The sequence below is a fragment of the Cupressus sempervirens genome, chromosome 1 (assembly GCF_028749045.1).
Source record: "Cupressus sempervirens isolate cs-2001-9-10 chromosome 1, ASM2874904v1, whole genome shotgun sequence".
Taxonomy (NCBI): domain Eukaryota; kingdom Viridiplantae; phylum Streptophyta; class Pinopsida; order Cupressales; family Cupressaceae; genus Cupressus; species Cupressus sempervirens.
Window position 1 is genome coordinate 614,597,538 of NC_143118.1, and position 25,695 is coordinate 614,623,232.

The window sequence follows — 25,695 nt, forward strand, 5'->3', positions numbered from 1 at the left end:
ACACCAAGTTGAGGATGTGAAACAGTAATAAGGGATTTCCACTTGCAATCACATATAGTTTATATCTTCAGCCAAATGCAAATGTACAGCCTTGTGAAATCTGAATCAGAAATTACCAGTTACCAATAATTAGAGATTAAAATTACCAAACTCTCCAGGATAATTCTGCCCTCTGAGCCACAATTAACACAGTAAGAGGACACTCCTTACATCAGATAAACAAAATCAATCGCACTATACTCCAGCAATGGATTGATGCATAACTTTGATTCAAACCTTTATACCTCAGCGAGAGAATTGAAATACAGAAAACTCATAAACCCTATCAAGAGAACAATCAAAAAGCAAATAGACAATTGAAAAATGAATTCTCATAAATGGGAGCCATATTTATAATCTCCATTTTGCAACTTAGCTTCAGCTACACACCTTTCACTTAAAAGTCTTTTTTCTATATGCTTAGGCACACAATATAATCTATTAATTTCCTTTTGGCTCCCAAAAATAACCTTTTCAATTATATCATGATATTCTTACATGTGAGGCCATTGTTTCTTGTGCCCAAGATTAAACTTTTTCAACCCAGTTCCAACAAGCTATGATACTGATGTGGCCAACATACAATACCAACAAAAATAGTAACCTCAGCATATTTAATTGAATAATAATAATAATTCACCCGTCTTGCAAAAACAACTAAAGCATCAGAATCAAAATCTGACAACATAAGAGTGATCCTGATGAAGAAGTACGATGAATGAACATGACAAGATGACTTACTAAAAATAGAAGCTCCCTCCAAGATTCTTGGAGCCCAAACAAGAAGCTAGAAATAAAAACTGAGACCATCGCTCAACTCCTCTAATTGAATTGAGCTCATCAGAACCAACTGTTAACTTACTATAAATAGAAAGCCCCTCAAAAAAGAGTCAAAACTCACCATAGGCCACCAAAAAGTCTAATAACTCCATAACTGTGACCCTCAAATCCCACTGTGAGCTCACGAGGGTTGTGATGATGAACTGACCAAGCCAACTACCGAATATATATATATATATATATATATATATATATATATATATATATATATATATATATATATATATATATATATATATATATATATATATATATACACGTGTGTGTGTATGTATGTATGTATGTCTATGACTTACATAAGCTCAGGGGCATGATTTTGTTGTAGTCTCTATCGGATTGATTTTATTAAAGCTACCTCATTGATGATAAATTGTTCTTAAGATAAGTATCTTATATATATAATATATATTATATATTATGCATTATATATCTAATATATATGGTATATGTAATATAATATGTATTATATATTATGCATTATATATTATTATATAATAATATAATAATCTTAGTTGCCGATTCGTGACACAAATCCGATTCGGGCACGTGAATCGGATCCATGGATTCAGGATTTTTTTTTCCCCCAATTATGATTCGTGGAGGATTCGTGCATATATATATATATATACACACACTAAAAAATAAGAGAAATATACATAATTCTAAAACTAAATCATTTCATAGTATGAATCTATGATTCTAGTATGCATCTATGAATCTAGTATACTTGATCAATGACATTGATAATTAATCTAGTTTCACAATTATAAAGAAAATCAACACATTCACATTGAATTACTGAAAGTGAAAGTTTGTAACATTCAAAATATAGATCATTAAACTTAAAGTTTATAACATGATTTACTCATAAAAGAGTCAAGAGTCAACACTAAAGTTTTTGATTTAATCATCAAATGGATTTTCAAGAAAACCGCATCAGAGGGGTACTGATGAGCTACAAGTGCTACATCTGTATCAGTAGAGGAACCCAAACCACTAGTAGTAGAGGGGATTGTTAACTCATAATCCTCCTCCTCATCATCCACATCAATCAAAGTGGATCTAGCAAGATCCCAGATGGTCATATCTCAATCAGGAGTCTCAGGTGCTACATCCCAAAGCTTTTCAGGCCCCTTCTTGTACTTAAGATCCTTCTGTGACAACAAGCGCAAATTGTTGTGAATGAACACAAGGTCTTCTGAGTTTTTTGGAGCCAACCGGTTGCGTTTGACTGAATGGATAAAGGAGTAAGTACTCCAATTTCGCTCAGCTGCAGAAGAGCTGGCAACCTAAAGAGAAATTAAAAATTATCCATACAACAATCAAGATAAATAAATTCAGAGAATTGAGAATGTTAACCTTAAGCTTAATTTTACAAACTTACATGGGATAGGACCTTTATGGCAAGAGGTTGGAGGTACGTGAAGGCTTGCCCATGAAGGTACCACCATTTGATGGCACCCATCCTGCTTTGGTCTGCTATGGCAATAGGGTGGAAATCCTCACCTGAGTTGAAAGCAGCAAATTCACTCCTCACAATTGCCCCAATCTCTGGATCTTGGAATATCTTAGCTAGTGCCCTCTTATACCCATCTACAACCTCTGCATCTCTAAATGGTGGCACTCTACCTGGAAGGTGAAGTACATCTGCACTATAGTACTTGGGGATAACAAAAGACAATTGAACACTATCAAATATCAATAGCACAAACATTGGATAAAATAAGCACAAACATTTGATAAGGACTACAGTACCTCGGGGATAGAGCATATGCAAGGAGGTGCAAAGGTGTGGTCATCTTGTTCCATCGACGATGAACAATTTTTTCCACCTTCTTGTAAAGGGTGTCCTTAGGATCATTCTCCCTCCTCTGTATGACCTATGTCATGCCCACAATCTAGGGCAAAACACACACAATTTTTTTTTTTTAAAGTTCAAAATTAAACTACTCTAAGTTTAATATGTTGTGTTCAAAACTTAAGTAAAGGTTCTCTACATTACATCTTAAGATTATAAACTTGAGGAGAAATAAATCGTTAATTAGAACTCTCGCTATAAGATTGATATTAACATTTGTTTCATTAATTCATTAGTCTAACATAACCTTGTTTTAAACAGAACATACTTATTGGTTAAAACTCTACTTAATTTAAATCTAAATTAATCAATCCGCAACATCTACACGATTAGTACTAATTTTATAAGATAAGATGTAACTACACAATGTACTTGAAACCCTTAGGATATACTAATTAAATTTGTTACTTAATTAAAACTAACATGCTAATAGAAGACATCTATCCCTTAATTACTTATTCTAAATTATGATCAATATACAAACTAACCTTAGAATGAACTAACTAACTAGTCCCCTTTCTTAACTTAATATCTTGATCGACGTTACAATTAAAGTCCTTTAACATTGAGAGAATTTTAAAACTCTAGCAGATCAGTTAAATTTGACTATTCAACCCATACTAACTACTTAAAAGACTTTAGTCCAAAATCTAATCTCTCTCAAGGTGTACGCATGCAATAGGAGTAACTTGTTATCGGTTATACTATCTATATTTTACTTTATAATATCCTCCAACATACCTATAACAATCTTATTTATTAATTATCCTTTACAATTGAAGTTAAAGACTACGTTCAATTTAATAATCTATAAGTTAGTCTGACTTTATTTAAAACTATCACCAAATTTAAATACAACATTAGAATGCAAATATTGAAATCAATCTAATTTAACTCACAATAATATAAGACTAGTTAATATAACTCTAAAATTATTTTATTTAAAATACTCTAATTCCCTATTAAAACCTTTAAACTAACTCTACTTAAATATTCAAACAACAAACACATTAATATATACTCACATCTAAATTAACATGAAAAGAAAATATAATACTGCACTTAATTTAGAATTAAACATAATTCTAAATTCTAACTAACATTCTACTAAGCTATCCTAAATCCACATACTACTAACACTAACAACTTAAGACTTTACTAAACTAGCACTAACTTAGACTACTAACTATTTCTAATGGAGTATAATAACTACTGATCTAACCCTTTTAACAATTACAAATCTTGTTTAGATCTGACAATAACTCTAACGAAAACACATCATACACTAATCTAAACTAGGTTACCTACTAGCCAAGTGGCCTAGCCACCACTTGGCTCCCCTTCTTAATGCCTCACGCTCCCCCATGAGACCTCACGCTGCCCAAGGACTGCTTGGGGCAGACTTGCCTCCCCTTGCGTGCAGTGATTGATTGAGGAAAAAGCAAACGCAGAGGGGGGGAAAGAATATGGGAAAGGTTGCCATGAGGTATGGTTAAACAAAAAAAAACTTTATTGCTTCCCCTTGAGATGACGGGGTCACCGAGTGACATCAGCACAGTACACAAATGGCAGGCTAGTGTGTTTTCCTAGGCATGAGCTATGGTTTAAGAAACATACTAAATAGGGTCTCCAACAGAAATCGACTTGGAGTGAGGTCTTAAAACTCAATGATGATTATCATTAAGTAAATGTTGACTTTTAACCCAATTTGCTTCCCTCTTATGAAATTCGATAGATGGGGTAGTTAGATATGACTTGACTTAAATATATAAAATAGTGTATACTTTTTTGTTATTATTTAAATTTATACATTTCTAAAAGCAAGACTTGACACTCAATTAATGCCTGTTCGCTTTTAACAAAACAAATAATATAAATATCTTTTCTTGTTGCCTTTCAAGATATTCATTTATAGTTATGATTGTGACTATGTTTTTTTTTTAAAATTGAATTTGGTTACCAAAGATATATATATATATATTTTTTGAAAAGGAACAATATTTTAATGTCTGTAATCTAGAAGGGGGTTATTTTTTTGTTACCCATGTATTTTCCAGAGAGTGTTTATTCACCTACAGGCATTCTCTTTTTTTTTTTGACTGAACTTGTTGTCTAGGTTATTAACATGCAATCTCAAGATTGTTTAGATTCAAATTGATAATAGTTTAGCATTTGTTATGCAGTATATTCTCTTATTCTATCTAAGCAAGTTTGGCATAACCATGTATTGCAAATTCAAAATAATGATCTACATGGATCTTGCATGAATTCTTGGTTAGCATTTTCCATGAAACACAAGTTTAGTACACACCATTGGCATCTTTATTGCATAAATTAATCATCTACATTTCCATTAGCTAACCATTACAATGAGAGAGTTAACTTTGTGCTCACAATGAGAAATTCCATTTCCTCTTAATACTTATAACATCAAATTGCCTTTCATTAACATAATTGAAAACTTGGAAAATTCATAATTCAAGGACATTATCTATCATCCTATTTTTCTCACATACATATGCCAAAATTTGAAATCACATGAGAGCATTGCAAGGTAAATTTCATAATCTTTTCTTTCCTCTATTATTCATCCTGGTTCAAGGCTCCATCGGGAAAGAACCAGTAAAAAAACCCGATGTCTTTGCCACTACCTCAAATTCAATTACAATTTACATCATATTACAATTCATTGAGTTTTCTTCAAAGCTTTCACAAGAAATCTTTTGCCAAATGTCTTCATTGCATCAAGGGAAAAACATGAAAGAGACAAGAACCAACATGGAGATAACAACACAAGGAGATAAGCAAATTGAACATGCATTCCCACCCGGTTGCACAATAGGTCCAACAATGAACCAATATAGGGGAAAGGTGGATTTTTTCAATAGGAGAAGTCTATCACCATACCTTCACTTAGCCCTTTTGGGGCTAAACCTCAAGAACTTCTATACTTTCACAAGGCCCTTTCGAGGCTAAATCCACAAGGATTTTCATTCCTTTCCACATTCAAGAATTCTCAATAACAACAAGGTATGGGATGACAAGTAGGGGCCCATACACCCTACCCTTTCTCCCTCCTCTCTCCATGAGAGGAGACTCTACACTATTGAGGTCCAACTAAGGCCCTTTCTCCAAGCATGGCCACTTCTTCCCTATCCAAGGGTGAGTGTTGCCAAGAACATCCCCATGAAAACCTCTCAAAAACAAACGAACATCAAGAAGGCATATGAATAACATCAAAAGAAGACAAGATGAAATCCCTCCCAAATCCACCCGCAACACACAACAAGAATGCAAAACTACATAATGCCTCCAACATGATTCAAGCAAGATTCAAAATATGAACACACATGAAGAACCATTCATGGAGTGAAGAACTCCTACCTTCATCAAAGAGTTATGGCAATGGTGGTTTGAGAAGAGCTTCCCTTTCTTCCTTCAATCTTCAAGACTTCCTCCAAAACTAGAGGATTGGGTGACAAAAACTAAACTCCCCCAAAAATGCCTCTAAGTATAGTTCTTAACTCCACTAAGCTTCAAGTAACTCAAGATGGAGGTTTGGTTTCACTAACCCAAGTAAAGAGCAACCCATTTTCGAAATCAACCTATAATAGAATTTTTAAGAGACCCTAAGAGTCAACCTAGGAGGCTAAAGGGTTGGAAAGTACCCCCACCCATACCCTTATCCATAGGGGTACTTAAATTTAATGTTTCTAAGCCTTTAAAGACTTATTAGGAACAATTAAAAATTAGGAGAATAGTAAGATCAAATTACAACCTTTAAAGAATTACAATATAAGGTTAGCACAAAATTAACAAGTAGTTTAGCTCCGCTTTTCCGTTGAGTTGTCTCGGCTAATTTTCCTGCACACTCATTGCACACATCAGTAGATCCAAAACCACATGCATAATGTGAATCACATATTAGAGGAATTATATAAATTAAAGCATCCATTTCTCAATAAATAATTGTTTATCTACTTCTACTCATATTTCTAACCTTTCGACTTGCATAACCAAAAGTGTTAGTGTTGCATACATTTTCTTCATCATAATACATATTTATAAGCATTAAATGACAAAATCAAATAACTGAAGTGAGACATCACACATCGTAAAATAGCATTAAAATGTTCAGTGTATCCAATAATGTTCTGACATAACAAGCATGAGTATCAAAATAACAATGTATCATCGGGGCTAGGATAGGTTGGGGCGAGGCCTCACATCCTCCCCCCCAAGGCATGAACTTCCCCCTGGAGTTCATCAAAAAGATAAGGGTAATGTGCTCGCATCTGCGCTGCATCCTCCCAAGAAGTCGTAACCTCATCATAGCAATCCCACTGGACTCTAACCTGGTCCAGCTCTCGACCTCGAAGTGCTAGGGTCCGTCAGGCAATAATACGGATGGGCTGTAGCGCTAACTGGCCGTCCGACTCCACCTGCAAGGCATCCCAATCTATAATATGAGACTCATCATAAATGTATCCTCTAAGTATGAAAATGTGAAACACATCGTGGATGCGTGACAGGCTAGGTGGCAGGGCTAAACGGTAGGCAACTGGTCCTATCCTCTCTAGGATCTCGAACGGTCCAACGAACCGGGGCGCCAACTTAGAGCCCTTTCCGAATCGAATCGGACTCTTATGTGGCCGCACCCTTGAGAAAACTCTATCGCCAACCTGATATTCCCGATCTATCCTCTTCGCATCTGCATACTTCTTCTGTCGATCCTGTGCCTCTCTCAGGCGTTGTCTAATCAGAGTCACCTGCTGCTCCATCTCCTTAACCAACTGAGGGCTAATAGATGCTCGGTCCTCGATCCTGTCCCAACTCAACGGCGTCCTGCAAGGTCTTCCATACAAGGCCTCATAAGGCGGCATACCTATGGAAGAATGGTGCCCATTGTTATAGGCAAACTCGACAAGGTGTAGGTATTCCTCCCACTTGACCTGATGGTCCATCACGTACATACGCAACATGTCCTCCAAAACTTGATTCACTCGCTCGGTCTGCCCATCGGTCTGAGGATGGTACGCTGTACTAAAATTGAGCTTAGTGCCCAATGCCAACTGCAACTCTCTCCAAAAGGACGAGGTGAACAAAGAGTCCCTATCGGAGATGATCTTACGGGGAATGCCATGAAGTCTAACAATATCTCGAAGAAATATCTGCGCTATGTTCCGTGCTGTATATGTAGTACGCACGGGAGAGAAGTGGGAAACCTTGGTCAATGTGTCAACTGTCACCAAAATGGCATCATGGCGATGAGACGACAAGGGAAGACCAACAATAAAGTCCATAGATATAACATCCCACTTCCACTCAGCGATCTCGTGAGGTTGAAGGAGCCCACTGGGATGCCAATGCTCTGCCTTCACCCTCTGACACTCAAGGCATCTCGCAACTATGTTAGCAATCTGCACTCTCATGCCTGGCCAATGATATAACTGCCTCAAATCTGCATGTAACTTCTTAACACCGGGGTGCGCTGCATAAGGTGCTCTGTGAGCCTCAAGTATAATGAACTCGCGCCCAGTGAGGGGTACATACATACGTCCTCTATGGCGCAAGAGTCCGTCGAACTCCAAGGAATACTCTGAATACTTCCCTTCTAAGGGTCTCTGAGAACGCACCACTTGACTAACCTCTGAATAAAGCTCATCTGCTGGCAAGTGCTAAAGAATCTTTTCCCTCAGATCAGTACAAGTAGTCATTGATGATAACTCATGGCGCCTTCTACTTAAGGCATCCGCAACTACATTCTCCTTCCCCTTGATGTAATGAACATCAAAATCGTACTCACAAAGGAACTCCATCCACCTTCTCTGCCTAGCATTAAGGTTTGGCTGTGTGAATATGTACTGTAAGCTCTGGTGGTCGGAATGAAGCTCAAATCTATGACCCAGTAGAAAGTGTCGCCACCTCACTAAGGCATGAACTACTGCCGCAAGCTCTAGGTCGTGAGTAGGGTAGTTGAGTTCATGAGTCTTCAACTTCCTAGACTCAAAGGAGATGGGTCGGCCATCCTGCATAAGGACTGCCCCTATACCATCCAAGGATGCATCAGTGCACACCACGAAGTCCGTAGATGGATCTGGTACTGCAAGAATCGGTGCACTCGTGAGGGCTCTCTTAAGCTCCTGAAAAGCTCTATCACACTTCTCTGTCCACTCATACTTCTTTCCCTTCCTCTGAAGAGATGTGATGGGATGTGCCAATCTGGAGAATCCTGAAATGAAGCGTCGATAATACCCTGCTAGTCCCATAAAGCTCCTCACCTCAATGACACTGGTGGGTGCCGGCCAATCCATGATGGCCCTAATCTTCGATGGGTCTACTGAGACACCATCGCCTGATATGACATGACCCAAATAACGTATCTCAGGTCTAAAGAATGCACACTTCGACAAGCTGCCAAACAACTGGTTCTCCCTCAATTTCTGCAATACCTGTCTCAAGTGCTCTTCGTGCTCCTTATCATGTGAATATATCAAGATGTCATCCAAGAAAACAACCACAAACTTATCCAAAAAGGTACGAAATACTCCATTCATGAGGCTCATGAATACAGCTGGAGCATTCGTGAGGCCAAATGGTACCACAGTGAACTCGTAGTGACCATACCTAGTACAAAAAACAGTCTTAGGGATATCACTATCCACAATCCTCAACTGATGATAACCTGACTTGAGATCAATCTTCGAAAATACTCGAGCGCCCTGCAACTGATCAAAGAGGTCATCAATCCTAGCAAGAGGGTATCGGTTCTTGATGGTTACTTTGTTCAATTGCCGATAATCAATACACAACTTAAGTGATTCGTCCTTCTTCTTAACGAAGATCACTGGTGCGCCTCAAGGTGACACACTAGGTCGAATATGCCCCTTCTCTAAGAGTTCCTCCAACTGAATCTTAAGTTCACTAAGCTCATGGGTAGTCATCCTGTACGGTGCTCTCGACACTGGCTCTGCTCCTGGCACAAGATCAATATGAAAATCCACTGCTCTAGGTGGAGGCCTACCAAGAAGCTCTGAAGGAAAAACATCTGCAAACTCTTGCAAAATAGGAAAATCATCAAGGGATGGCTCCCCCTCTGGATCTTTCTCCCTGTCGCTGATGGTGATAGCGAACAACTGACATCCCTTTCGCATGCATCGTCTAAGCTGCATAGCGAAAATCATACGAAGGGATATGAGTCTCTTAACCCCAAGGATCACTCTAGAGATGCCATACTCATCCACACATTCCACCCTCTTTTGTCGACAATCCATCTTGGTGTTGTGGGCATACAGCCAATCCATGCCAAGAACAACATCATACGAACCTAGAGGGGTAATACTTAGATCAGACATCGTGGATATGTCTCCAATCTGAATTAGGCAACTATGCACCATGGAACTAACTGACACTCTGGCTCCTGAGGCTAACTCTACCTCCCAGCTGACATCCTGACTAATTGCCACTAGCCCGCAACGCTCCACGACGAAAAGAGATACAAAAGAATCAGTAGCTCCAGAATCAAATAAAATAGTAACCATGCTACCTAGTATACTACCTGTAGCCTCAATAACTGTGGCCTGATGCTCGGCCTGGCGGTTGTCAACCGCTGCAAAAACTCTATGGGATCTGCCTACGTCGCCAACTGTCGGCTCTGAAAATGCCCCTCTCTGACCACTAGAGGACTGTCCTTGAGAACACTCTCTAGCAATATGCCCCATGCCACCACAAGTGTAACATGGTCCTCGTGTATAGGATCGGGCACCTTGTGGTCCAGACTGCTGTGGGCCTCCTGACTTGCTAGATCCACTGAATCCACCCCTAGAAGACTGCTGAGTCTTCGTTGGCTGTGACTGTGGGGTCTGTACTTTCTGATCCTGCCTTGGACCCTGTGAATGCCATTGCTTGGGCTTGGAGCCCTGATAACCCTGTGAGGGTTTCTGCTGCTACTGCTGGGGTTTCTGCTGCTGAGACTGTTGGCCCTTAGAGGACCCTGCTGTGTAGTTCTGATTCCCTTTCCAAGAGGGTTTCTGCTAGGTAGAGTTTCGGTTCTGAAACCGATCCCGTGACTCCTGTCTACCTCGAGTGTCCTCTACCACTAGTGCCATCTCAACAACCTGTCTGAAGGTGGTAGGGAAGGCCATCCGAACTGGACCCTGAAGTGAGAAATTCAGGCCCATGATAAATCGATGCACTCGTAGTTTCTCGTCCTTCATGTACTCGACATAAGGAAGGAGCTCGAGAAACCTGCTCTCATACTGAGCCACGGTGAGACCCCTCTGATGTAGTGAATGAAATTCCTCTATCTGCTTCTGCTTGAAATGCTCAGACAGGTACCTCTCCTTGAACCTCTCTAGGAATGACTCCTAGGTGAGGGTATCCATGCTCACTCCTCCAATGATCTCCTCCTGATGCCACCAATTGGAGGCATCTCCCCTCAACTGATGAACTGCTAGTCGTGCCTTTAGATTACTTCCATATGGACGTAATCCAAAGCACCGCTGTAGGCTCTGCAACCATGCCTCTGCTACTGTCCCCTCAGTGGAACCGGTAAATAATGGTGGCCCGAGTCGAACCAATTCCCTGATATCATCTCCTATATGTCTAGGAGGTCTGTCAAGTGGGGGTCCTCTCTAGTGTATTGACTCTTCCTCGTGCTCACCCTGCCCCTCCAACTGTCTCGGCGGGGGACTCCTAGTCCTCTCTCTGACTCTGGGCCCACCTCCTCCGGGTCCTTCCGCTTCTACAACTGGAATCTGCTAACCTGGCTGAACTACACGTACTACTCTCTGCTGAACTACACCGATCAAAGTCTGAAGTGCGTCTATAATGTCCTGGTTCGGGTTCGGTGGTGGTGGAGGAGGCGGTGGTGGAGGTGGAGGTCCATCCTCCTGTCCTGCTCTACCACCTCTCGCCCTACGACCTCTACCTCGTCGGTTGCTCCATGTAACAGGAGGCATTCTACACAATTAAAATTTTTAGTTAAGTTTAGAAGCATAATGGTTTTAGGTTCCTAGTGTTGAAACACGGGCTCTGATACCAAAATGCCATGCCCACAATCTAGGGCAAAACACACACACAATTTTTTTTTTTTAAAGTTAAAAATTAAACCACTCCAAGTTTAATATGTTGTGTTCAAAACTAAAGTAAAGGTTCTCTACATTACATCTTAAGATTATAAACTTGAGGAGAAATAAATCGTTAATTAGAACTCTCGCTATAAGACTGATATTAACATTTGTTTCATTAATTCATTAGTCTAACATAACCTTGTTTTAAACAGAACATACTTATTGGTTAAAACTCTACTTAATTTAAATCTAAATAAATCAATCCGCAACATCTACACGATTAGTACTAATTTTATAAGATAAGATGTAACTACACAATGTACTTGAAACCCTTAGGATATACTAATTAAATTTGTTACTTAATTAAAACTAACATGCTAACAGAACACATCTATCCCGTAATTACTTATTCTAAATTATGATCAATATACAAACTAACCTTAGAATGAACTAACTAACTAGTCCCCTTTCTTAACTTAATATCTTGATCGACGTTACAATTAAAGTCCTTTAACATTGAGAGAATTTTAAAACTCTAGCAGATCAGTTAAATTTGACTATTCAACCCATACTAACTACTTAAAAGACTTTAGTCCAAAATCTAATCTCTCTCAAGGTGTACACATGCAATAGGAGTAACTTGTTATCGGTTATACTATCTATATTTTACTTTATAATATCCTCCAACATACCTATAACAATCTTATTTATTAATTATCCTTTACAATTAAAGTTAAAGACTACGTTCAATTTAATAATCTATAAGTTAGTCTGACTTTATTTAAAACTATCACCAAATTTAAATACAACATTAGAATGCAAATATTGAAATCAATCTAATTTAACTCACAATAATATAAGACTAGTTAATATAACTCTAAAATTATTTTATTTAAAATACTCTAATTCCCTATTAAAACCTTTAAACTAACTCTACTTAAATATTCAAACAACAAACACATTAATATATACTCACATCTAAATTAACATGAAAAGAAAATATAATACTGCACTTAATTTAGAATTAAACATAATTCTAAATTCTAACTAACATTCTACTAAGCTATCCTAAATCCACATACTACTAACACTAACAACTTAAGACTTTACTAAACTAGCACTAACTTAGACTACTAACTATTTCTAATGGAGTATAATAACTACTGATCTAACCCTTTTAACAATTACAAATCTTGTTTAGATCTGACAATAACTCTAACTAAAACATATCATACACTAATCTAAACTAGGTTACCTACTAGCCAAGTGGCCTAGCCACCACTTGGCTCCCCTTCGTAATGCCTCACGCTCCCCCATGAGACCTCACGCTGCCCAAGGACTGCTTGGGGCAGACTTGCCTCCCCTTGCGTGCAGTGATTGATTGAGAAAAAAGCAAACGCAGAGGGGGGGAAAGAATATGGGAAAGGTTGCCATGAGGTATGGTTAAACAAAAAAAAACTTTATTGCTTCCCCTTGAGATGACGGGGTCACCGAGTGACATCAGCACAGTACACAAATGACAGGCTAGTGTGCTTTCCTAGGCATGAGCTATGGTTTAAGAAACATACTAAATAGGGTCTCCAACAGAAATCGACTTGGAGTGAGGTCTTAAAACTCAATGATGATTATCATTAAGTAAATGTTGACTTTTAACCCAATTTGCTTCCCTCTTATGAAATTCGATAGATGGGGTAGTTAGATATGACTTGACTTAAATATATAAAATAGTGTATACTTTTTTGTTATTATTTAAATTTATACATTTCTAAAAGCAAGACCTAACACTCAATTAATGCCCGTTCGCTTTTAACAAAACAAATAATATAAATATCTTTTCTTGTTGCCTTTTAAGATATTCATTTATAGTTATGATTGTGACTATGTTTTTTTTTTTTAAATTGAATTTGGTTTACCAAAGATATTATATATATATATTTTTTTTGAAAAGGAACAATATTTTAATGTCTGTAATCTAGAAGGGGGTTATTTTTTTGTTACCCATGTATTTTCCAGAGAGTGTTTATTCACCTGCAGGCATTCTATTTTTTTTTTTGACTGAACTTGTTGTCTAGGTTATTAACATGCAATCTCAAGATTGTTTAGATTCAAATTGATAATAGTTTAGCATTTGTTATGCAGTATATTCTCTTATTCTATCTAAGCAAGTTTGGCATAACCATGTATTGCAAATTCAAAATAATGATCTACATGGATCTTGCATGAATTCTTGGTTAGCATTTTCCATGAAACACAAGTTCAGTACACACCATTGGCATCTTTATTGCATAAATTAATCATCTACATTTCCATTAGCTAACCATTACAATGAGAGAGTTAACTTTGTGCTCACAATGAGAAATTCCATTTCCTCTTAATACTTATAACATCAAATTGCCTTTCATTAACATAATTGAAAACTTGGAAAATTCATAATTCAAGGACATTATCTATCATCCTATTTTTCTCACATACATATGCCAAAATTTGAAATCACATGAGAGCATTGCAAGGTAAATTTCATAATCTTTTCTTTCCTCTATTATTCATCCTGGTTCAAGGCTCCATCGGGAAAGAACCAGTAAGAAAACCCGATGTCTTTGCCACTACCTCAAATTCAATTACAATTTACATCATATTACAATTCATTGAGTTTTCTTCAAGGCTTTCACAAGAAATCTTTTGCCAAATGTCTTCATTGCATCAAGGGAAAAACATGAAAGAGATAAGAACCAACATGGAGATAACAACACAAGGAGATAAGCAAATTGAACATGCATTCCCACCCGGTTGCACAATAGGTCCAACAATGAACCAATATAGGGGAAAGGTGGATTTTCTCAATAGGAGAAGTCTATCACCATACCTTCACTTAGCCCTTTCGAGGCTAAACTTCAAGAACTTCCATACTTTGACAAGACCCTTTCGAGGCTAAATCCACAAGAATTTTCATTGCTTTCCACATTGAAGAATTCTCAATAACAACAAGGTATGGGATGACAAGTAGGGGCCCATACACCCTACCCTTTCTCCCTCCTCTCTCCATGAGAGGAGACTCTACACTATTGAGGTCCAACTAAGGCCCTTTCCCCAAGCATGGCCACTTCTTCCCTATCCAAGGGTGAGTGTTGCCAAGAACATCCCCATGAAAACCTCTCAAAAACAAACAAACATCAAGAAGGCATATGAATAACATCAAAAGAAGACAAGATGAAATCCCTCCCAAATCCACTCTCAACACACAACAAGAATGCAAAACTACATAATGCCTCCAACATGATTCAAGCAAGATTCAAAATATGAACACACATGAAGAACCATTCATGGAGTGAAGAACTCCTACCTTCATCAAAGAGTTATGGCAATGGTGGTTTGAGAAGAGCTTCCCTTTCTTCCTTCAATCTTCAAGACTTCCTCCAAAACTAGAGGATTGGGTGACAAAAACTAAACTCCCCCAAAAATGCCTCTAAGTATGGTTCTTAACTCCACTAAGCTTCAAGTAACTCAAGATGGAGGTTTGGTTTCACTAACCCAAGTAAAGAGCAACCCATTTTCGAAATCAACCTATAATAGGTTTTTTAAGAGACCCTAAGAGTCAACCTAGGAGGCTAAAGGGTTGGAAAGTACCCCCACCCATACCCTTATCCATAGGGGTACTTAAATTTAATGTTTCTAAGCCTTTAAAGACTTATTAGGAACAATTAAAAATTAGGAGAATAGTAAGATCAAATTACAACCTTTAAAGAATTACAATATAAGGTTAGCACAAAATTAACAAGTAGTTTAGCTCCGCTTTTCCGTTGAGTTGTCTCGGCTAATTTTCCTGCACACTCATTGCACACATCAGTAGGTCCAAAACCACATGCATAATGTGAATTACATATTAGAGGAATTATATAAATTAAAGCATCCATTTCTCAATAAATAATTGTTTATCTACTTCTACTCATATTTCTAACCTTTCGACTTGCATAACCAAAAGTGTTAGTGTTGCATACATTTTCTTCATCATAATACATATTTATAAGCATTAAATGACAAAATCAAATAACTGAAGTGAGACATCACACATCGTAAAATAGCATTAAAATGTTCAGTGTATCCAATAATGTTCTGACATAACAAGCATGAGTATCAAAATAACAATGTATCATCGGGGCTAGGATAGGTCGGGGCGAGGCCTCACAACCTAAGATACGAAATATGAATAATAATTATAATTAGTGAATATGTCAATTCAAACTTTAGAATCTAGATATCTCTCAAATAAAAAATTGTTGTAAAAGAGCGTAAAACTTACCATTTTAATTTTTTCTAGCATACTATCCATGGAATCATAAATATCCCCAAGGCATGGCTCATCACTATCTGTGAAGCGAAGCATTGCCATTATTGGCTTGGTGATTTCCAACACATAACTCACAAGACCCCACCAATCCTCATCTAGTATCATTCTTCTCACATTTAAAGCCCTTGTTGTATTGGAATTCTTCCAAACGCCCCATTGGGGGCTAATGACCATATGCTTCAATGCTTCTTTTACCTTCACAAGTCGTCTCAAGACGATTGTGTGAGAGGCAAAGCGGGTTTCAGCAACCTAAGAACATGTTAAACTCAAGTTAGTAAAACATTTAAAAATTAAAACATGTTAATGTAAACAACAAAAATTAATAATTGTGGAATCCAATAATATTCAATTATATATTAAATATAAAAATTTACCTTCAATAACTCCAAGTCCGAGAAACTCCTAAAAATTGCTTGTGAGATGTGGTGATTTGTCACAAACATTTGAATCTCTTCAGCTTCCTCATATATCCTTTTCACCCAATCTATTTCGGTGCCAATTGCTTTCATCACTGAATTGAGAGAGTGGACGGTGCATGGTGTCCAAAAGATATGATCATGTCTAGACTCTACAATTATCCCTGCAGCTCTGCAAACTTTTGCATTTTCCGTGACCACTTGGACAACATTATCAGGACCCACTGACTCTATGGCATCAATGAGAAAGCGTGAAATAAATTTTGCATCTTTCACTTGCCCTTCACAATCAACTGCCTTCAAGAACATTGCCCCCTTAGGGCATACAGCAATGACATTGATCAATGGACGATTTCTACAATCTTTCCATCCATCCAAAATAATAGACACGCCTAATTGAACCCAAAAATCTCTTATTGGTTGAAGTTGTGCCTCTACATTTTTCCTCTTATCATGTAATATGGTAGTGCGCAACTTCTCATAACCAGGTGGTTTGTAACCATGGGGTGCATCATTTATTGCTTCCACCATCTCCCTAAAATAAGGTGATCTAGAAAAATTAAATGAAACACCATTTGCAATTAAACAACGTCCAACTTTGTGATCAGCAATGTCTCTCTTTTCATTTTGGAATGCCCTATCTAGTGGGCCTCTCTTGCGGGTGAGTGGAGATGGGTCTTCATCTTCATCATTTGTAGTTGGCATAGGCAAAAAAGGATGTGTTCTTGTGTTTGTTTGATCGGATGATGGTGTTGGTATATTTGTTTTTTTGGAAGCACCACGTTTTTCTTTTGCAACTGCTCTATCAGCATCATCTTGCTCTTTTGCTAATGCTGCTATTTGTGTAGCTAGTAATCCCTTCTTATCACTACCTTGACACATGTGAATTCCTTCACCTGCAAGGCCCAAAAAATGTAGTTTCACTTGGGAATAGGAGCTTCTATGTTGTATGTTGCAAAAATTACATTTCCATATGTATGCCCCACCCCCAGGACATTGTGCAACTCTTGTTGTGTGTCTCCATAAAGGAGACCCCTTATCAATTTTAAAGCTTGGTGATGCAGTACCACCCCCACCCACTGAGCCTTGACTACTCATTGTTCTATTCTTGCAATCTAGAAAAAAAAGTGAAAGAAACCATGCTTCACAAAAAACAAAAACTTGAAAATTTGGAAAACTAAAAATAAATCAATAATCTATGAAAGAACTCAAAAATATGGTTGAAATGCATACCTTAAACACTTCTTGCAAGGTATTTGAAGCTCCACAACCGATCTCCTTCGAATCCAAGCACTTTACTTCAAACTAGCAAGTATGAGAGAGCAAAATAAGAGAGCAAAATAGAGAGTAAATGAACTTGCATTGTGATTTAGAGGGTCGTTTTTAGGGTTTAGGGCCTTTAGGAAAAAAAAAAAAAAAATGAAGTTAGGCCCACGTTTTTGCTTCTTTATTTCGTTATTGCCGTGGATTCACGCGGATCCGCGCGTGGATCCTCGAGGATCCGGGCAGGATTCGTAATCCTGCCTGTGGATCCGTCCCGCGGATCCTTACGGATCCACAGGCAGGATTACGAATCCTACTCAGATCCTAACGGATCCATACGTGGATTCGGATCTAAATTGGACCCGAGTTTGGATCCAGGCATTTCCAGGCGAATCCAATAACTAAGATAATAATATTATATTATATTACATATATGATTAATATATTAATATTATATATATGTTAAAGATGAGTTATACATATAGTTATTTATAAACTAAATGGTGATTAACTATAGAGACATATCTCCTCCTCTCATATTTATATGAGATCCAAATCTGCATTTGGAAATCATCAATTACAATGGCAATGATTATACATTTGCAGAAACGATCTTCGTTACTTTAACAGATACAGGTGAGTAGAAGTCGGTGATATGCTGATCCAAAACTTGATGTTGGGGAAAGAGCATTTGCAAAGTATGATCACAGAGTTGAGTAGTCTCACGGAGGTAAAGCGTCAAGCAACACTGATCAATGTATCTAAAAAAGGTCGACAAGGCCCTGCAGTCTCTAAAAGGACAGTGAAATCTCCCTCCAATCTCGTAGTAGGTGGGACAATAGAAAATGAAGTGTCTCCGTTCCATCTTGGATAAAGTGCAAATACAGCAAATCCAATCCGCTCTATCAATGTGATGGTTTGTCTGAAACCGGAGGTAGCGAGAGCCTACTCAAAAGGAACCAAGAGAGATGTGGAGGGTGTGACTCCGTCAAGTTAAATAGATAGGATGCGCAATAATCCCATCCTTGATCTCTAACAAGAGCTTCGCATAAAAGGTCATCTGTGGACACAACCCTCCAGGAGGGTTACTCTAGGTCGTGATAATGTACTGCCTATAAATGTCGAGTCTATCATGCTCATTCGACACTTGTTGAGAGGGGAGAAGGTGGTCAAGGGCATCTAAAGAGAACTAATACCGAGGGAGGCAGTCGATCTCAATCCAAACTAATCCCAATAAGGTAGTGTCTTAGGCGTACCAACAATGAGCCCTAAAAGCCGGATGTGAACTAGAAATTGTGATTGAAGAGCAACACGACAAGTATGGGTACCTATCACAACCACCCTCCAAGTTAGCAAACCCTTGGAGGTGGTAAATAAACTAGATCAAATCAAAGATGGCCCCGACTTTGAAGGGATGTACCCCAAACTCGGACAAAATGACAGTACGCGGATTGGATCTATGGCATCTGATAATACATCTGAGCAAGAGCGTCTAAACTCTCTCAACCAAGTCTTAGTCAAAAGCTAAAGAGGGAGGTTCCCCACACTACAAAACCATATAAAACTGTCAGTCTGACCAACGAGTCTAGGAGGGGCAATTTGGAAGTAGTCTCTTGAAAATGATGTCTAAAACACTGTCTCCCCAGGAAGGCGAGGGGGCCCATCCCCTTAGAAACCCTAGGCCGAATAGCCGGCTTCAAGCTGAAGTGAGGGCCAAAGAACTCTAAGCCCAAGGTAACTATATGAGGAAACAATCTCAATCTCCCAACCTTGAAAGCTGAAATGGAGATGTGAAGTCTTTAGACCATTGTAGGCCATAACTCGAGTCTTGCTCAGCTTCACAACAAGCTGTCGTCAGTCATAGAATGAAGCCAGCCCATCTAGAAAAGTTATTTATCAAAAGAATCTAATGGAAGCTTATAATTAATGGTGTTGGTGAAGCCAAGTGGATTATAAAAGGTGGTTTCATGAAGCAAATAAATCATTGAATTGTCTAATTGCTTTGTTGTTTTCTTGTGAGGGTTTTTCAGATTTGTGAATTCAATTCCCTTGCTGAGGTATAAGGGGTTGAAGTTGGATTGTGCATTTAATCCATAGCTGAGGTATTGTGGATTAAATTCCGAGAAGTAATATTGTCTTACTGAAGTTGTAATTACTGTGGTTGGAAGATCTTTTTGTTTGCTGAGAAGTGTGCAAGCCTGGACTATCAAATTCCCTATTGTTCTCACTGTGTCTGGGAGTTTCTCAATGCCAAAGGATTTGATGCGAATGCCTGATTAGAGTGTTGTCACTATCTGTTGTACAGACGTCGATGTAAAACAGAGGGCATTTCATCTGCAATTGGGCAGCATTTGAAGTCCTGCCGACTGTCTGATTATTGGCCACCTGGGCAGTCATTTCTTTCATATTTAAACTCCATTTGTAGCTGTTATTCAGAGCAGACGGGAGCTGGTTAGCTGGACGGGCCTTGGCGATTAATGCTACCGTTCAGGAGTTGAGGGTTTAGGCTGCAACAACACCAACTGTGGTAATTTGTGAGGAGCTACATTTAAGGAAAAAGTACGGAGCTGTAGCTGTTAATTCAGGAGTGCCAATACAAATCAGGTTCCATTATAGTCATTTTCAGTTTATGAAATTGTCATCTGTTATGATAGCAGTCAGATTTGCATTGAATAAATGTGGCTATCAGGCTCCATTTGCATTGCTATTGTAGTTTGTCCTTGGCACCATAGTTGGAATTAATAAATTGTAACCAGTTTGAATTCAGCTGGGAGATGATCAGATTCTCCTAATTAAACTCATGTAATTTCATTTCATGTTCAATAGCTAAAGCCTCAGTGAACAAGTGAAGGAAATAATAAATAGAGACTACTTAATTACTATTTCAGTAGTATTAAGATTGGTAGCCAAGTGTTTGACAAAATGCCAAACAACTAAATAATAGGGAAATTAGTGTTTGTCTAAGCCATAACCAACCAAAGTTATTATAGTGTATGTATGCAAAGTAGCTTCAATTCATCTTAATTATTGTGTCTTTGATGTTAATTTATTAAATGGTGCATGAAACAAGTTTGAAATCATTACAAATCGTTGAATTTCTTGGGTTTTTCAATTTCTCAAGTCTAAGTTAGAGTCAAAAAGTCAGAGTCGAAAATTCAACGTTCTGGGTCTAAGGCGAGTCTGAGTCCTATAACATTGATTTAACATCCACAATACCAAAATGTCTACGGACCACATCAAAGCAAGGTCAAAGAAGTTTGCATTAACCGTGTTATTCAAAGTCAAGAGGATACATAAATGTACAACTGTGGATGTCCTTCAATCTTTGTAAAAAATCTTCCCATCTTTGCTAATTTTCCCTCTTCAAGGTCCTACTAGAATTGAAAGCAGTTACGTACTGACAAGTCACAATTATCAATTGACGTAATGACTCGTTGACTATTGATTTGTACATGATGAAAATATTTGAGTACTCTGGTGAATGCTTTGTGTTTAAGTCAGCTGCAATCACAGCAACTGAATAACTATATAACTGAAGAATAATTCTTGGGTCGCCAACTCAATGATTTCTTTTTTAAATGCATGGATTAAACGTAATATAAATGGGTAAAACAGAACTGAAGTGCAGGTCATCCAGCAACTAATCCAGTGACATGTTATTTCTGTCAAAATTAAACTAGTTTATCCTTACAAATTAGAGCAACCTTAGCTTTAATAGATCCGACAATTTCCTTGAAAGCCATCTGTAAGACAAAAGCTACAGAAACTAAAGACTAAAGAGCTATTTGACCCAGAATCACATATAACTTTCCAAATGCAGAGAAGCAAACCATCCTACTACACTGCCAGATACCTAAAAGATGAGAATGGAAGGTACGACCAAGTCACCTAAGAGAACTTTTTCTCTACAAAGGCCTAAAGCAAGATTTGGCTAAGCTATGTCTAGCGGAAAATATTAAATATATCCTCATCATGAGAAGACCTTTTTAAGGCTTCTCCATATTGTGATACAAAACTCAACCTGTAGATCCATCAGGAATCTGTAGCAAGAGCACCCTATCTTCAATTCAACATGTGAGCTAACTCAAACTGCTTGTGCATTAAGCAATAAAGTTTTGTAGACTAATACCTCCTTTAAGTCCACTTCCAATATCTCTAGAAGATACTTGCAGGTTGAGCTTCTTTAGCTCAGAATTACAGATCAATAACTCAGTAATTGCTAATTATTTTTACAATTTTATTTAAATGCTTTATACTCTGAGGCCAAATATATATATAACATACATGCAAAGATAAATGCAGTCACATTACTTTTAGATACTGTACATGTCAACAAATAAGGATGTTGACAGTGTGGTGGTAGCCAATGGGATAGTGGGATGAAAAGACCTCAAGAATAATGGCCTTTCTAAACAAGATGACCTTAATGGTGAATTCAAACGCTTTAAAGAATTCACTCAGAGAGATATCGTTCACTTTTAATTCTCTACGTATGAATGGTTCTGGCCTTGTTTTTGCAGTCCCCTTGATGGGGTTTTCTGTTTAGTTTGAGTGTTCCTCTGCTATTTCGGCCAGAGTTTCAGATTACCTTTATAATATAAAATGATTTTCACTAGAAGGTAATTTTTTCCACTTGGGATACCATCTTCCAAGTCTACTGATTGGATATTTTCCCCTAATCAAAATTCTGATGGTTTAATTTGGTGTCACTCTTATCATCTATCGTAGACATTATGTGTGCCATTTTTCACCTTCGGTCATTCGAGATATTTTTAGCTTTACTTTTTTTATTACAGGAAATATTTTTAATATAGTTTCAACCATAGTTACAAGACTCGAACTTGCCTCGCCAAAAGCTGATTTTTGACTCGGACTCGGACTTGGCACCCTGACTCTGCAAATTGAAAAACCCTAATATTTTTAAGGATTTAAAACTTTTTCCATGTATCACTTAATAAATTAACATCAAAGACACAACAAGTGAGATAAATAGAAGCTACTTTGCACACACAGACTAGCTTACATTGATCACACAAGTATAAATGCAAATTTTTGAAGAAAACAAGTAAAACTAAATAACACATTTGAAATATTAAAAAATACTATCACTGTCCAATGTCTAGAATCGAAAGTTGAAAACATATATTAAAACAAAAGCTCGGACCTAGAAGACTAAGGCTCAAAGTAGCCTATATCAGTGACTAGTCGACCCTACAGCCTTCATACATTTATGCCTAAGATAGGTCATGAAAGATTTTTCAACCATCTTCTCTGCCAATGTCTGAGGCTAGTTTCAATGACATCCATATCCTCATCCTCAAATTCCTCAGTCTCAGCCTCAAGGTCCTTCAATGGGTCTCCTCTTTCATCATTACTACCTTTGCCTTTTGATCCACCTTATCAACCCATTCGAAGTCTTCATACTGAAGATAACATCATCAACTCTAATATTTTCATCTTATCCCTTATTTCCTCTCTTACTTTTCGCAATAAAAGAATGTTTCTGTTTGTGTTAGAGGGAAACCTGAAAACTAAAAAGTCAAAGAAAAACAATTTAAAAATGTTTCTTTTTCACTTGACAAAGCTTGTTCGCCACAACTGAGCCTTGGGCTTGAGACTTGGCAAGTCAGTCGAGTCTGGCTAACTCAGTGAGTCAGCCCAAACTTGATCTGATTTCACCGAGTTAGAGCCAGTGGCCAAAAGACCCATTTTGTTGGACTCAACCCTAGACTCACAGAGTCTTGCTAGGACTTGCAAAGTTTCGTAACTATGGTTTCAACATGGTGGATTGGTTTAAGATGGGTCATAGAAAAGCAATGGTAAATGGGAAAAATGTTGAAAAAGGTTAAACTAGAGAGAGGGAAATTGGAATTGATTCAAGCAGCAGTTCAAACTAAAAGCTTCTTTGGGTGCTCCAGCCCCTAACAAGACATCCTGTTTCAAACTTGTTTCCCACATAGGGATCAGGGGCATATTCTTGCCAAATTATGAAGAAATGAGTGCCAATTCTAATGAATTTCAAAGTAGAAACAATGAACTAAGCTTTGAGTTTTGGTGGAAACAACTGATGTAAATTAAGTGAAATTGCTCTGATAGAAATAAGGAACCAAAGATAAAAAACGAAGATGATTATTTAGTGCTGACCATGTTAATGATCATTTTTTATCCTAGAAACCCTGCCATATTGATTGGATGGCCTTTGATGCTACTTATTTTACTTCCGTTTTCTTGGCCCTCATCTAAGGTCATAGAGATGAGCAATAATAATCTTTTGAGGAATCTTTCTTTGTCAGTTGGAATATTCTACATCCAAGAATAGTGGATAAACTTTTCAATAAAAAGGAAAATCTAAGAAAACTGTCTCTTTTTCTTGTGTATCTTATTTCAGACGATCATGTTTTGTGTACATAAAGGAGAAGCATGATCACTTTTAATTCAAATATCATTAATTGAATTGCAATTCTTTACATTTTATTTCTAGATTTGGTCCCAAAATTGAGTTTTTGGTCTGTTAGTTGTCCCTATTTGTAGAAAGTATCTTTCTCTCTCTAATTAGTGGATTGTGATATGCGCTCATTTTGTGTTTCTCTCATATTTATATTGGTTGTGATTTGGTTAAGGGGGCAAATGAATGTGCATATAATTTTAATAGATTCCAATAACCATATTTTGTTTTACATAGATGTGTTATCTGTTGACAGGTGCACCTGCTCGCACTGTTGGCTGGCGGGACCCTGGTTTTATACACACTAGCTTTCTAAAAGATTTATGGCCATCCACCAAGTAAGTTTTCTTTACATTTTCTGATCATTGTTTTTCTGCTTAATTTTTAGATAATATCTATCCCACAATGAGTTCTGGTTCTAAAGAGTTGTGTTTACCCTTATATGTTTTACCTTAACTTGGATTTGTTTTATATTACAGTGTAGCTTCTCACTTACAAGTTTAGGAGAGTAGCTTTAAAAATTTCTCATATCAAGAGCATTTTATGTGTTTTGTCACAATTTGTTTTTTCATGTCCTCTTTTGATTTGGCTTTAATGGTACAGATATGAATATAAAGTTGGTCATAGGCTATTCAATGGCTCATATGTTTGGGGACAGTGGAATTCATTTATGTCATCTCCATACCCTGGACAAGATTCTGTACAACGTGTGATTATTTTCGGTGACATGGGAAAGGTAAGTTCCGTTGCTTGTTTCCTACATTGTCTCTGTTATTTTAACTGCAAGTGCTGCTTTAGCATCTAATATATTCCATCTGTCTAAAGATTACAGAAGATAAATAGAAAGATGCACTCATACAAATAGAAGTTTATCTTGATTTCTGTATCATAAAAAAATTATAGGAAAATGACAAAGCTTCTTTGTACAAATTAGAATATTGGAGAAGATAATATCTGGTTTATATTTTATTAAAATTTTAGGCTAATGATTCCTAGGTTTCTTGCCTTTCTAACATTATTTTGGCTGCAGTTATGTATGGTTTAGTGTCAGAAAGGATACATTAGTAACATCTATAAAAAAAAACTTTTGTGCCTAAAATTAATTTGCTATGTTTTTGGGAATCAATATGAATCATTAAGTTTAAAAATTGAGTGTTGAAGCTTTCTACACGTATTTATAAGGTGATACATTTTTTACAGGCAGAACTTGATGGATCTAATGAGTATAATAACTACCAGCCTGGGTCGCTTAACACTACTAATCGATTAATTGAGGACTTGGAGAACATAGACATAGTATATCATATTGGGGACTTGGTTTATGCAAATGGATACCTTTCTCAATGGGATCAGTTTACATCTCAAATTGAACCCATTGCTTCAAAGGTTCCTTACATGGTTGCCAGGTTTGTGAAAAA

General features: G+C 37.4%; 2 protein-coding genes across 3 annotated transcripts in view; one reads left to right on the forward strand and one right to left on the reverse strand.

The window, feature by feature from the left end:
• LOC149579410 (putative inactive purple acid phosphatase 1) overlaps positions 1-25,695 on the forward strand; it is an 83,064-nt gene that overhangs the window by 32,039 nt on the left and 25,330 nt on the right. For both annotated transcript variants that reach the window (XM_089832553.1, XM_089832560.1), the window contains 3 exons: positions 24,534-24,615; positions 24,881-25,013; positions 25,478-25,683. In XM_089832553.1, coding sequence (XP_089688679.1) covers positions 24,534-24,615; positions 24,881-25,013; positions 25,478-25,683 — 421 coding nt within the window. The remainder of the gene's footprint in view (positions 1-24,533; positions 24,616-24,880; positions 25,014-25,477; positions 25,684-25,695) is intronic.
• LOC149579411 (uncharacterized) lies at positions 1,691-2,772 on the reverse strand. Its single transcript, XM_089808184.1, has 3 exons — positions 2,635-2,772; positions 2,264-2,539; positions 1,691-2,168 (listed from the first exon to the last, which is right to left on the reverse strand). The coding sequence occupies exons 1-3, from the start codon at positions 2,686-2,688 to the stop codon at positions 1,968-1,970; spliced, it is 531 nt and encodes a 176-aa protein (XP_089664310.1). The 5' UTR covers positions 2,689-2,772; the 3' UTR covers positions 1,691-1,967.

Bases quoted from the DNA above. Each gene is read 5' to 3' on its own strand.
- LOC149579411 (XM_089808184.1), bottom strand. From the start codon at position 2,688: ATGGAACAAGATGACCACACCTTTGCACCTCCTTGCATATGCTCTATC. The intron at 2,540-2,634 runs GTACTGTAGTCC...GTTATCCCCAAG, and splicing joins GCATATGCTCTATCCCCGAG to TACTATAGTGCAGATGTACT. The intron at 2,169-2,263 runs GTAAGTTTGTAA...ATTTCTCTTTAG, and splicing joins CCATAAAGGTCCTATCCCAT to GTTGCCAGCTCTTCTGCAGC.